This window comes from Lipotes vexillifer, unplaced genomic scaffold (assembly GCF_000442215.2).
Source record: "Lipotes vexillifer unplaced genomic scaffold, Lipotes_vexillifer_v1.1 scaffold112, whole genome shotgun sequence".
Lineage (NCBI taxonomy): Eukaryota > Metazoa > Chordata > Mammalia > Artiodactyla > Lipotidae > Lipotes > Lipotes vexillifer.
The window spans coordinates 1,202,602-1,217,903 of NW_006776285.1; the positions used below are offsets into that span (position 1 = coordinate 1,202,602).

General features: G+C 37.1%; 1 protein-coding gene across 1 annotated transcript in view; it reads left to right on the plus strand.

The window, feature by feature from the left end:
- PEX3 (peroxisomal biogenesis factor 3) overlaps positions 1–15,302 on the plus strand; it is a 41,736-nt gene that overhangs the window by 4,917 nt on the left and 21,517 nt on the right. Inside the window, exons 2-3 of the mRNA XM_007450311.1 lie at positions 3,686–3,817; positions 14,530–14,611. Of these exons, the coding sequence (XP_007450373.1) occupies positions 3,686–3,817; positions 14,530–14,611 (214 nt within the window). The remainder of the gene's footprint in view (positions 1–3,685; positions 3,818–14,529; positions 14,612–15,302) is intronic.

The window sequence follows — 15,302 nt, forward strand, 5'->3', positions numbered from 1 at the left end:
TAGAAAATATTTCTGAAATAGAATCAGAATAGAAGGAAGGGTTTGGTGGTCTTTTGTATGGGAGTGAAGTTAATAGATTATTTTCAAACCCTTACTGACATTATTAACCTAGTAAATAGTTATACTGAAGGATTTTCATCCATTAAGACACTAAGTGATGGTTTTAGAAAACCAAATTCGTAATATGGGAAGGCTAGAAGATATTTTGCTTTACCAGCAGTGTTCTGAAAGGAAATGTCAAAACATTTTACATTTATTTTTTGAGATATTTAGTGAATGTTTTCATTATTCATAAAGTCATAGCTAAAGAAGAAACTGTAAAGCTCATATAATCCCAGCCTTTCATTTTATGAAGAAATTTAGACCCAGAGAGAGGAAAGACTTGGTTAAAGTTACCTGCCTAGTTGGTGCCACAGCCATCAGTATCTACTTTCTTCTGGGCCAAACTTCAGGCAGCAAGTCAGGTGTATCCTGAGCTCCACATTTTAGGTAATGAATTCTCTGCCTTCATTCTTACTTCCGTGGGGAAACAAATCAGACAAAATCAGAATTTATGAATTTTGCCAATGAGAGCCTGGGTAAATTAGTCCTTGTATAGGAATTTACTTCAGTGCTAACTTGAGGAAAATAATGGATTGTGGGATTTTAGCCTAATGCCTTGTATCAGTTTGCTAGGGCTGCCATAACGAAGTACCACAAACTGAGTTGCTTAAGCACCAGAAATGTATTGTCTCTCAATTCTGGAGGCCAGAAATCCAAGATCAACGTGTTGGCAGGATTTGTTCCATATCAGGGCTTTAAGAGAGGATCTGTTCCAGGCCCTTCTCCTTGGCTTGTAGATAGCTTTCTCCTCCCTGTGTCTTTACATCATCTTTCCTGTACACGTGTCTATGTCCAAATTTCCCGTTTTTATAAGAACACCAGTCGTACTGGATTAGGCCCACCTTAGTGACCTCCTTTTAACTTGATTATCTCTGCAAAGACCCTATCTCCAAATAGTGTCACTTTCTGAAGTACTAGAGCTTCAGCATGTTAATTTGGGCTAGGATACACTTCAATCCATAATAATATATCTTTTAGCTTTAGTAAGAATATGCTACATTTACCAAATAAACACAGTACAGTTAGTTGACCCTTGAACAAAACAGGTTTGAACTGCACAGGGCCACTTACACAATACATTTGACCTTTGAACAACTCACATTTGAACTGTGCAAGGCCACTTATATGCAGACTTTTTTCAGTAAATACTGCAGCACCACAGATCCTTGGTTGAATCCAAGGGCATAGAACTATGAATTGAGCCCACTGTAAAGTTGCAAGCAGATTTTTCCACTTCTGGAGGGAGTGTTCTGCACCCCTAACCCTGGAGTCGTTCAGAGGTCAACTGTAGTTCCTAAAGTGTTTTTGTCTGACACTGTTGAAAATCTAATGAAAGCAGTGGACCTTCTCCCCAGGAAATCACATAGACCAATCAAATTTACTATTTTTCCAGAAAATTCTCAACTATACAAGGGGTGTCATTGCAGCATTTCATTGTACGCTATTATTATTATTTGAGAAATAATAATCATTTTACACATAACTTTTAGCCGTCTGTTGTGCAAAAATAGAAGCAGTTCACTGAGAAGTAGTTATTATGTAAGAGTTGCCTGTCAAAGGGTTACTTCGTGAAACCTAAGTCAGTTGCTTCATTCTCTTAGTATTATGGCACTGTCTTCAGTTTATTGAGGATGAATTACAAGAAAGGTAGCTCTGAAGGCATTTATATGAATTTTTATTTATTCTTTAAGGAGATTGTAATACATTTTTTGCATATAGACATAACAGCAGTCACTTTATTTCTAATTATTTGTAGCACATACTCTTTCAATGTCTTTTTAAGACATATAACATGTTATCAGTTCATCTGTATTGCTTACATTAGTGAAAATGATTCAGGATACGTGTTTGCTTTGCAGTTCTTAGTGGGCTTCCTCCTTCCCACCTGTGACAAACAGACCAAATCCAATTATTTAGGTCGTGTACAATTCTTATGTTCTTTCTTGTTATATTGGAGGCTACAGACAGTTGGAGGTAGCTGAGGATTAGTTACTCTCCTACAGCCTTGTTGCCAGTTTATCATGAAACAAATTCTGGCTCACATTAAAACATCTGTTATCAAGCATAGATAAAACAGTATCATAACTTGTTCTATAAGCTCATTGAAATCCCATTGTCCTTTCTTTGTGCTACAACAGAACCATGCATAAACGATTTACCCAAAGCAAATGCAACAGTATTCTAGATGTAGGATTCTGCTGGCCATTTGGTTAACCTTCTTGACTAAGAATCCTTCGAACTAGCAGCTGAGGATCCGAGACTAAGCCATTCCTAAGGGTGAAGGACTTTCTCGTATATTCTTGTTCAAATGAATATTACTAAAATGTTTCAGCTAACCCAGTATCTTAAACACCAGTCATTTAATCTGTGAAAAGCCATTTCTGATATTCATTTTGCTAGGTTAGTTGAAATGCTTAAACCTTGAAATATGCCTTTTTTGCTTCCCTGGTGGCGCAGTGGCTGAGAGTCCGCCTGCCAATGCAGGGGACGCAGGTTCGTGCCCCGATCCGGGAAGATCCCACATGCCGCGGAGCGGCTGGGCCCGTGAGCCATGGCCGCTGGGCCGGCGCGTCCGGAGCCTGTGCTCCACAGCGGGAGAGGCCACAGCAGTGAGAGGCCCACATACTGAAAAAAAACAAAAAAAAGAAATATGGCTTTTGATCAAATGCTAACTAACCACACTGGAGTGTTAACATTCCCAGTCAGGACAACTGAATGCCTATAAGGTATGACCAAAATGTGCACATTTTATATTATACTGTCTATACTGAAATGTGTTAAAGTAAATTACAGGCCGCAAGACCCCACCTATATTTTTATATCATAGTGTCAAAATTTAGGAATTTTTGTACCCTTTTCACCTTCCCTTTTTCACTTAAGTTCTAGTTTTAGATGTCTGCTTGACAACCTACCTTTCTTTTATTCTTCCTTTTAAATTTTTTCTTATATTTTTAAAAAGTATTATATTTTGATTGAAGAAAATGTGTAAACCATGGAGAAGCAAGAAGAAGGAAAAAAATCACCTGCTATCCCACTATTTAGCAATGATCATTGTTTAATATATGTAAGAAATTAAAATCCATCTGTTGTCATATATGTTTATTTATATTAAAAAGCAAAACTTCTAGGATCTTATTTTATCCTCTAACACTATAACATGGATGTTTCCTTAAGTCATTAACTATTTAGCAATGTAGTTTTTAATAGCTACGTAAGAGTCCATTGTATGGCTAGACCATGATGTATTTAAACAGTTCCCTTTTGCTGGACATTTAGAATATCTCTAGTTCACTATTAAAGGCATTGCCTGACTTTGTAGATTTAATTCCTTTCTGTTTCTTTAGACCTAGTCTTTATGTACCCATCTATCATTGGCTTTTAAAATGCCAGTCTCCTTTTCCTTCCCTGTAGGTTGCAATTCTTATACAGTTCTTTAATTTAGGTTCTTAAAAGTTGTAATTTTTAGCTTTTCACTAATATAAGCCTCATATTTGGATAAAGTGGGTTAAAAATACTGTTTAGAATTTTTAATACTCTAATTAACTGCATTAATATACTAACTTGTTTTAAAAAATAATTTTAGGAGTATATATCCTGGGGAAATATGGACAGAAGAAAATCAGAGAAATACAAGAAAGGGAGGCTGCAGAATACATTGCCCAGGCACGACGACAATATCATTTTGAAAGTAACCAGAGGACTTGCAATATGACAGGTAAGACAAAGAGAACTATTTATACATGTATAAAGTTGCTTGATGATTTATATTAATTTGCATACCTCCAGGGCCAAAGTTAGAGGAAAAGGCAAAAATGATAAATCTAGCAAGTATTTACATGATTTAACTGAAATACATTATTTAATGTGGATTTGGAAAATCAATGTAAATTAATATGCAACATAGATGCTTGTTCATTCATTTTATTTATTCATTCAGCAAATACTCAAGAGTACTCAGCACTGGGGAAACAGAAGGTGAACAATTTGGTCAATTTTGTGAAAAAAACAAAAACCTGACCTTCAGAGTTTATTCACTAGTGAGAGAAGAAGATGATAAACAACAGATAAATGACTTTAGGCAGTGATGACTGCTTACAGGAGAATGAGCTGTGTGAGGGGTGGGGTGCTTTTTAAGGTGGGGCAACCAGGAGTCAGACCTCTTTAAGGAGGTGACATTTGAGGAGAAATTAAATGGTACAATGGAGGGAGCCATACAAAATGCCTGTGGTGGGAACAAGCTTGGCATATTTGAGAAATAGTGAAAAAGGCTGTGTAGCTAGAGTAGCATGAGCAATGGAAGAAGAGTGATAGGAGACAGGGCTGCAGGGGTGGGCCTGATGCCATTGGGCCATATATGTCATAGTAAAGAATTTCTTACATTTACAAGGCACCTAGAGACCTGTAAGTCTAACACAATAGTATACACTCAGTGTTAATCAGTGGTAATAATTTAATCTTCAGAGCTAGAAACCTACTGGGAGGGTGCTATAACAAAATCAGCTGCCCATATTTGAAGAAAACAAGGTGTTATGTTATAATTGGCATGACTCCTTGAAGAATTAGTTCTCAAATCCATGTCAAACTTGTTTTTCTTTGTTATTGTTTGAAGCTTAATGCTTTTCTACCATTTCTTTCAAGAACAATTAATTTAGAAAACAATTTATAAAGGTAGGTTCTCTTTGTTCAATTTTAAAAGTAGAATATTTTTTCAAGGTTGGAAGAACTTTGTTTTTAGTTCAGTCTCATTTGATAAAGAGGCTGGGATTAAGAAGGTTAAGAGACACATTGCATTTCAGCTGGAGTATGATTTTTTTTTTTTTTTTGGTCTGTGCCGTGCGGCCCACGGGATCTTAGTTCCCCTACCTGGGATTGAACACATGCCCCCTGCATTGGGAGCGCAGAGTCTTAACCACTGGACTGCCAGGGAAGTTGCATGATTTTTAATGTTTGAAATAATAATACTTCAATCTATAAAGCAAAAATTAATCATAAATGCTGTGTAAAATGGCAACTCAGATAAGGTACAGTAAGTAAGAGCACAGGCTCAAGGGTGAGGAAGATCTGGTTCCGTTCCTAATTTTGCCTTGTAATATCTGTGTGTCTTTGGGCAAATCTAAATCTAGTTCTTTCCTCTATAAAATGATCATCATAAAACCCACTTCATAAATGTTTTATGAGAATGCGGTAATTCATATAAAGTGCTTGGTACATAATGAATACTCAGTAATATAACTTTTTAAAAATTACACAATTCTTTATTTATTTATTTTTAACATCTTTATTGGGGTATAATTGCTTTACAATGGTGTGTTAGTTTCTGCTTTATAACAAAGTGAATCAGTTAAACATATACGTATGTTCCCATATCTCTTCCCTCTTCGTCTCCCTCCCTCCCACCCTCCCTATCCCATCCCTCCAGGCAGTCACAAAGCACCGAGCCGCTTCCCTGTGCCCTGCGGCTGCTTCCCACTGGCTGTCTACCTTACGTTTGTTAGTATATACATGTCCATGTCTCTCTCTCGCCCTATCACACCTCACCCTTCCCCCTCCCCATATCCTCAAGTCTGTTCTCCAGTAGGTCTGTGCCCTTATTCCTGTTTTACCCCTAGGTTCTTCTTAACATTTTTTTTTCTTAAATTCCATATATATGTGTTAGCATACGGTATTTGTCCTTCTCTTTCTGACTTACTTCACTCTGTATGACAGACTCTAGGTCTATCCACCTCATTACAAATAGCTCAATTTCGTTTCTTTTTATGGCTGAGTAATATTCCATTGTATATATGTGCCACATCTTCTTTATCCATTCATCCGACGACGGGCACTTAGGTTGTTTCCATCTCCGGGCTATTGTAAATAGAGCTGCAATGAACATTTTGGTACATGACTCTTTCTGAATTCTGGTTTCCTCAGGGTATATACCTAGTAGTGGGATTGCTGGGTCATATGGTAGTTCTATTTGTAGTTTTTTAAGGAACCTCCATACTGTTCTCCATAGTGGCTGAACCAATTCACATTCCCACCAGCAGTGCAAGAGTGTTCCCTTTTCTCCACACCCTCTCCAGCATTTATTGTTTCTAGATTTTTTGATGATGGCCATTCTGACTGGTGTGAGATGATATCTCATTGTAGTTTTGATTTGCATTTCTCTAATGATTAATGATGTTGAGCATTCTTTCATGTGTTTGTTGGCAGTCTGTATATCTTCTTTGGAGAAATGTCTATTTAGGTCTTCTGCCCATTTTTGGATTGGGTTGTTTATTTTTTTGTTATTGAGCTGCATGAGCTGCCTGTAAATTTTAGAGATTAATCCTTTGTCAGTTGATTCATTTGCAAATATTTTCTCCCATTCTGAGGGCTGTCTTTTGGTCTTGTTTATGGTTTCCTTTGCTGTGCAAAAGCTTTGAAGTTTCATTAGGTCCCATTTGTTTATTTTTGTTTTTATCTCCATTACTCTAGGAGATGGGTCAAGAAGGATCTTGCTGTGATTTATGTCATAGAGTGTTCTGCCTATGTTTTCCTCTAAGAGTTTGATAGTTTCTGGCCTTACATTTAGGTCTTTAATCCATTTTGAGCTTATTTTTGTGTATGGTGTTAGGGAAGTGATCTAATCTCATTCTTTTACATATACCTGTCCAGTGTTCCCAGCACCACTTATTGGAGAGGCTGTCCTTTCTCCACTGTATATTCCTGCCACCTTTATCAAAGATAAGGTGTCCATATGTGCGTGGGTTTATCTCTGGGTTCCTATCCTATTCCATTGATCTATGTTTCTGTTTTTGTGCCAGTACCATACTGTCTTGATTACTGTAGCTTTGTAGTATAATCTGAAGTCAGGCAGCCTGATTCCTCCAGCTCCGTTTTTTGTTCTCAGAATTGCTTTGGCTATTCGGGGTCTTTTGTGTTTCCATACAAATTGTGAAATTTTTTGTTCTAGTTCTGTGAAAAATGCCAGTGGCAGTTTAATAGGGATTGCATTGAATCTATAGATTGCTTTGGGTAGTAGAGTCATTTTCACAATGTTGATTCTTCCAATCCAAGAACATGGTATATCTCTCCATCTATTTGTATCATCTTTAATTTCTTTCATCAGTGTCTTATAATTTTCTGCATACAGGTCTTTTGTCTCCTTAGGTAGGTTTATTCCTAGATATTTTATTCTTTTTGTTGCAATGGTAAATGGGAGTGTTTTCTTGATTTCACTTTCAGATTTTTCATCATTAGTATATAGGAATGCCAGAGATTTCTGTGCATTAATTTTGTATCCTGCTACTTTACCAAATTCATTGATTAGCTCTAGTAGTTTTCTGGTAGCATCTTTAGGATTCTCTATGTATAGTATCATGTCATCTGCAAACAGTGACAGCTTTACTTCTTCTTTTCCGATTTGGATTCCTTTTATTTCCTTTTCTTCTCTGATTGCTGTGGCTAAAACTTCCAAAACTATGTTGAATAAGAGTGGTGAGAGTGGGCAACCTTGTCTTGTTCCTGACCTTAGTGGAAATGCTTTCAGTTTTTCGCCATTGAGGATGATGTTGGCTGTGGGCTTGTCATATACGGCCTTTATTATATTGAGGAAAGTTCCCTCTACACCTACTTTCTGCAGGGTTTTTATCATAAATGGGTGTTGAATTTTGTCAAAAGCTTTCTCTGCATCTATTGAGATGATCATATGGTTTTTCTCCTTCAATTTGTTAATATGGTTAATCACATTGATAGATTTGCGTATATTGAAGAATCCTTGCATTCCTGGAATAAACCCCACTTGATCATGGTGTATGATCCTTTTAATGTGCTGTTGGATTCTGTTTGCTAGTATTTTGTTGAGGATTTTTGCATCTATGTTCATCAGTGATATTGGCCTGTAGTTTTCTTTCTTTGTGACATCCTTGTCTGGTTTTGGTATCAAGGTGATGGTGGCCTCGTAGAATGAGTTTGGGAGTGTTCCTCCCTCTGCTATATTTTGGAAGAGTTTGAGAAGGATAGGTGTTAGCTCTTCTCTAAATGTTTGATAGAATTCGCCTGTGAAGCCATCTGGTCCTGGGCTTTTGTTTGTTGGAAGATTTTTAATCACAGTTTCAATTTCAGTGCTTGTGATTGGTCTGTTCATATTTTCTATTTCTTCCTGATTCAGTCTTGGCAGTTTGTGCATTTCTAAGAATTTGTCCATTTCTTCCAGATTGTCCATTTTATTGGCATAGAGTTGCTTGTAGTAATCCCTCATGATTTTTTTTATTTCTGCAGTGTCAGTTGTTACTTCTCCTTTTTCATTTCTAATTCTATTGATTTGAGTCTTCTCCCTTTTTTTCTTGATGAGTCTGGCTAATGGTTTATCAATTTTGTTTATCTTCTCAAAGAACCAGCTTTTAGTTTTATTGATCTTTGCTATTGTTTCCTTCATTTCTTTTTCATTTATTTCTGATCTGATTTTTATGATTTCTTTCCTTCTGCTAACTCTGGGGTTTTTTTGTTCTTCTTTCTCTAATTGCTTGAGGTGCAAGGTTAGGTTGTTTATTCGAGATGTTTCCTGCTTCTTAAGGTGGGCTTGTATTGCTATAAACTTCCCTCTTAGAACTGCTTTTGCTGCATCCCATAGGTTTTGGGTCGTTGTATCTCCATTGTCATTTGTTTCTAGGTATTTTTTAATTTCCTCTTTGATTTCTTCAGTGATCACTTCGTTATTAAGTAGTGTATTGTTTAGCCTCCATGTGTTTGTATTTTTTACAGATCTTTTCCTATAATTGATATCTAGTCTCATGGCGTTGTGGTCGGAAAAGATACTTGATACAATTTCAATTTTCTTAAATTTACCAAGGCTTGATTTGTGACCCAAGATATGATCTATCCTGGAGAATGTTCCATGAGCACTTGAGAAAAATGTGTATTCTGTTGTTTTTGGATGGAGTGTCCTATAAATATCAATTAAGTCCATCTTGTTTAATGTATCATTTAAAGCTTGTGTTTCCTTATTTATTTTCATTTTGGATGATCTGTCCATTGGTGAAAGTGGGGTGTTGAAGTCCCCTACTATGAATGTGTTACTGTCGATTTCCCCTTTTATGGCTGCTAGTTTTTGCCTTATGTATTGAGGTGCTCCTATGTTGGGTGCATAAATATTTACAATTGTTATATCTTCTTCTTGGATCGATCCCTTAATCATTATGTAGTGTCCTTCTTTGTCTCTTCTGATAGTCCTTATTTTAAAGTCTATTTTGTCTGATATGAGAATTGCTACTCCAGCTTTCTTTTGGTTTCCATTTGCATGGAATATCTTTTTCCATCCCCTTACTTTCAGTCTGTATGTGTCTCTAGGTCTGAAGTGGGTCTCTTGTAGACAGCATATATATGGGTCTTGTTTTTGTATCCATTCAGCCAATCTGTGTCTTTTGGTGGGAGCATTTAGTCCATTTACATTTAAGGTAATTATCGATATGTATGTTCCTATTCCCATTTTCTAAATTGTTTTGGGTTCATTATTATAGGTCTTTTCCTTCTCTTGTGTTTTTGACTAGAGAAGTTCCTTTAGCATTTGTTGTAAAGCTGGTTTGGTGGTGCTGAACTCTCTCAGCTTTTACTTGTCTGTAAAGGTTTTAATTTCTCCATCAAATCTGAATGAGATCCTGGCTGGGTAGAGTAATCTTGGTTGCAGGTTTTTCTCCTTCATCACTTTCAGTATGTCCTGCCACTCCCTTCTGGCTTGTAGAGTTTCTGCTGAGAGATCAGCTGTTAACCTTATGGGGATTCCCTTGTGTGTTATTTGTTGTTTTTCCCTTGCTGCTTTTAATATGCTTTCTTTGTATTTAGTTTTTGACAGTTTGATTAATATGTGTCTTGGCGTATTTCTCCTTGAATTTATCCTGTATGGGACTCTCTGTGCTTCCTGGACTTGATTAACGATTTCCTTTCCCATATTAGGGAAGTTTTCAACTATAATCTCTTCAAATATTTTCTCAGTCCCTTTCTTTTTCTCTTCTTCTTCTGGAACCCCTATAATTCGAATGTTGGTGCGTTTAATGTTGTCCCAGAGGTCTCTGAGCTGTCCTCAATTCTTTTAATTCTTTTTTGTTTATTCTGCTTTGTAGTAGTTATTTCCACTATTTTTTTCTTCCAGGTCACTTATCCGTTCTTCTGCCTCAGTTATTCTGCTATTGATCCCATCTAGAGTACTTTTCATTTCATTTATTGTGTTGTTCATCGTTGCTTGTTTCATCTTTATTTCTTCTAGGTCCTTGTTAACTGTTTCTTGCATTTTGTCCATTCTATTTCCAAGATTTTGGATCATATTTACTATCATTATTCTGAATTCTTTTTCAGGTAAACTGCCTATTTCCTCTTCATTTGTTAGGTCTGGTGCATTTTTGTCTTGCTCCTTCATCTGCTGTGTGTTTTTCTGTCTTCTCATTTTTCTTATCTTACTGTGTTTGGGTTCACCTTTTCGCAGACTGCAGGTTCGTAGTTCCCGTTGTTTTTGATGTCTGTCTCCAGTGGCTAAGGTTGGTTCAGTGGGTTGTGTAGGCTTCCTGGTGGAGGGGACTAGTGCCTGTGTTGTGGTGGATGAGGCTAGATCTTGTCTCTCTAGTGGGCAGGTCCACGTCTGGTGGTATGTTTTGGGGTGTCTGTGGACTTATTATGATTTTAGGCAGCCTCTCTGCTAGTGGGTGGGGTTGTGTTCCTGTTTTGCTAGTTGCTTGGCATAGGTTGTCCAGCAGTGTAGCTTGCTGGTTGTTCAGTGAAGCTGGGTGCTGGTATTTAGATGGAGGTCTCTGGGAGATTTTCGCCGTTTGATATTATGTGGAGCTGGGAGGTCTCTTGATGACCAGTGTCCTGAAGTTGGCTCTCCCACCTCAGATGCAGGGTCCTGACTCCTGGCTGGAGCAGCAAGAGCCTTTCATCCACACGGCTCTTTGAGCCAAAATCCGAAGGAAGAGGTATGTTCAAAGGTGGAAGAATAAGTCACGAGCAGAGGAGCTTTTGTTCCATTTTCATTTTATAATTCTGTGGGATCACATCACAACCACCGGAATATCAGAAGCGGCGGTGGCTGGGGCAGAGATGGAACGTGCGGTAGTGGTCGGACTGCGATACGGGAGCTGGGAGCGACTGTCGAGGCTGCTGCCAGGGTGAAGACGGTGCTGAGGCTGTGAGAACCAGACAGAGGCAGCAGTGGCCGGGCTGGGGTGCAGAGAGTAGCAATGGCTGCAGTGACCGGTCCTGCAGGAGCAGGCCAGAGACTGCAGAGAGCCGCAGTGGGCTGATGTCCTCCGCAAGCAGCAGCTGCTGCAAGTAAAAACAGTGCCGCAGTATGATTACGTAGCTGTCTCTCGGCTAGATTTTCTTGTTGCAAATAGCTTGCTGCGTCACACCCCCACAATTCTTTAAATTAATATTTAGCATTCAATGTAGTGGTACTACCAAGGACATTTTAATGAATTTTTAAAGAATAAGAGCAGTCCATTTCTTTTTTTTCTTTTCTTTTTTTTAATTGAATGAAAGATTCTTTAAATTCTTTAGTGCTTTACAGTTTTCAAAAGTTTCACATACATGATTTCATATAATCCCATAATAATCCTTTTTTTTTTCCTACCCCTGTACTGCCCCTGCCCCCTTCCCTCTCCCCACTGGTAACCACTAGTTTAAGAACAGTTCATTTCCAGTTATTACTCAAATTTTCAAAAAATGAAAAATGCTGACTTCTGGGATCTCAAAACACATCTTAGTTTGACATGGACCCTTGTGTGAGTTTAGTTGCTCTGGGAAGCACAGCTAAGATGGGATTAGATGTGCAGGAGACTGATTGGGGGGAACACCCATGCAGAATAAAGAGGAGGGAGCAGAAGTAAGCAAGGAAAGCCTTTAGACCACCGTACAGGTCTGATAGTTGTGAATAGAATGGGCAAAGGAAGGAAGGTTAGGTAAGAAGAGTCTCTGACTACAGCACGGTTTTAAGAAAGTTTTGGCAGGCCAGTCGGAAGTCCTCAGGCCTAAGTTCCCTGGTAGAGGAGTCCCTCAGGATCGGGCCTGCTTTAGGATCCCCACCAAGCACTGTCATTGGCTGAGAGCAGTGTAGATCCAGAGGGGTGGCAGCTGGAGCTGTCAGTTAATTATGCTCCTCCCAGCAGAAGATGCGAGTGGCACATTTCCATGACCATCACACCCCTCAGATGAATGAATAGCTGATACAGGCAGTTAAAACTAAAATATGGTGCCCACTAAGAGCCAAAATATAGGTTCACTGAAAAAATTTCCAAATTAGCTTTCTGATATGTATTGATAATGGGGTTACAAATCATATAATTAAATTTCTATTCTTTTGAATAAGATATAATGGACGTACTAGAAAAATTTAGTACTTTTAGGTAAATATAATCAGTTTTTTAACCCAAGAAGTTGGCCCCAACTTGAAAGATAGTATCTAATGGAATGCTTCTGTGCCCTGCCCATTGTCTTTACCATCTTCATGATTTTACTAAAGATTTGGGAGAAGTGTTTATTAAATTTACACATGACACAATGCTTGGATGCATAACTGACACCACAAATGAAGTTTGGGGATGCAAAATAGTCTAGTCCCGTTTAAGTGCTAGACTGGGATAAAAGAATTGTTCTGCATTAAAAGTCAATTGTACTGATACAGAATTATCCAGGCTTGCTTAAAAACAGGATATATGAGTAAAGATTGAGAATTCTAGAACATAAGCTTGTTATAAACCAGAGTATGATGTGACTTCTGGAAATACTAATTTAATCTTAGACTGAAGTAATAAAGTCTGTGGTTCAACTCAAAGGTAGTTATAACATGCTCTGTGGTAGTCAGAGCAGAGGTCCATTTCTGCCTCTCACATGTTAAGAAGATACAAACTGGCATGTGTCAGAAGAAGCCAAGTAAGGATAATAATAAAAAGAGCTAACACTTACTGAGCATTTCCATGTGTAAAGAAGCACTGTTCTAATGCCTTTTATCCTTAATCCTTACAACAGTCCTGTAAGGTAGATCCACTGTCATCCTCAGTTTACAGATGAGGAAACTGAGGCACAGAGAAGTTAAATAATTTGCTCAGGGTCACACAGATTCAAGGCTGGTGAAGGGTTGTCCTGTGATTTGTGGTTGGACTGGGGATGTTTATCATGGAGACCAGGTGGCTAAAGCAAGACATGAAAGCTGTATTCAACTCAATACAGAAACATATTTGTTCAGTGTTAGTACAGGTGGCTAGAAGAGAAGAATAGCCTTGTCTTTGGTTGAGTGTGCTAAAGTGGAAAGTCAGAAGCTCTTATCTCTCAGGAGAATTATTGAAGAGATTCCTCTTAAATCGTGTTGTCATACCACATAATCTTTAAAGTTCCCTACTACTTTTTCTGAATTTAGGACTCTAGTGTTGCTTTTTCTTGGTAAGATAAAATACCGTGTTTAGGCTAGATATATATACCACAGACACTAAGAGAAACCACGTTTTACATTGACTGAGCTGCTACTTTAGTTAGTGGTCTAAACAACTTAAGTGATTTAATCATGTATCTTGAGGAAATATGCTGAAGCTACACAATGCAGCACTGAAATAAATGTTTAGAGTAGGTTAAAAGCTGAATTTTCTATAGAAAAACAATAACATGGATTTGTCATTAATATCTTGCTTTGTCAAGAAGTAAAAATTATACACTGAAGTTTTCCCTTTTAGAATATGGCATTTGTAATCTCTTGATATTTTTTCATTTTATCACTACTTTAGTGTTAGAAATACATTTTAAATTTATGTATGTACATTTCACCAACATTTCTTATACCATGCATAGAGCCATAAATAAAGTAACTCCCATAAATTACATGCAGTCTTTTTCTCCATAGAGTATTATATCTTATTGTATCTTCATGTTGGTATTCGAACAGTAGCCATTGTCAAAACCAAAACTACAGCTCAGCAGCTCTTAATTCCTAGCCTGATGCACTTTCGTCTAGGTTGTAACAAATGCCTGTTGCTTAGTAGTATTTAAGAAATAAATGTTTTCTAAAATTAGAAATAAAATGTGAAGCAAGAAGTATAGCTAAAGACAAAAGATCATTTTATTGAATCAGAAATAAACATTTATTGTAAAAGATCTGGGAAAAAAAAGCATTATCCATAGTCTGTAGCCCAAAGACCAACACTGTTAACATTTGGAAATAATTCTTCCCATTCTTTCTTCTACGTGTACTTGTTTGCATCACTGTGATCATAACATGTATATGCATAATTTTGCTTCACGTGAGCAGATAAATGATTTATTAGTAGGTAACTGGTTTTTATTCTTAATAATAATTTGAAAGCCCTGACCTTCCTTACCAACCCTTCCTAGTTGCTAGTCCTGTCATATAGCCTAAAACAATGTGCATTTCTCAGTGAAGGCAGTCCTATCACTTGTGACCTTCTTAATTTTCTGTTTGTATTATAGTGCTGTCCATGCTTCCAACACTGAGAGAGGCCTTAATGCAGCAACTCAATTCTGAGAGCCTTACAGCTCTGCTAAAAAACAGGTAAATGCAAGTTACAGCCATTCTCATTTATACGTTGCACTGAAAATTTATAGAATGTAACTGAAATACTTTTCAAAAGTCTTTGTTTTCTTATTTTTCTTTCTATTTAGAGCTTATAATAAATAAGCTCATTTAGAAAAAAATATTTACTTATGATATCATTTAATTAATATTTTGTCCATTTATTTATGTTCTACCTTGGTGTGCAAAGTATTTAGGGTGACAATATTTTTATGTATTCTGGTTTTCATATGAAGAGATCTTCTGTCACTTTGACATTTTTCCAGGAATTTAATTATTGAGTACTTAGAGAATGTGTTCCTGAACCAGATGTTGTGAAGCGACAGTAATGTTAAATATTAAATATTAACTCTTTAATATTCTTAAAGAGTATAGCGTACTAGCTAAAGCATGTGAACATACATTTTAAATAACTAAAGCATATGAACTTACATTTTATATCATTAACAAAATGAAGTACAAATATAACATGAACATATGATAATGATAATTTATCTTACCATGACAGTGTACTGTGTACAAAGCACTTTCATACATAGGACCTTGTATGTGGAGAGTAGTATGTATTGGAGTATTGTAATTTAGTGTGATGCTGTGTTAGTTTGAGAAGACTTCCAGAAGGAAATGGCTTCTTTTTTTTTTTTTTTTTTTTTTTTTTTTTTTTTTTTTT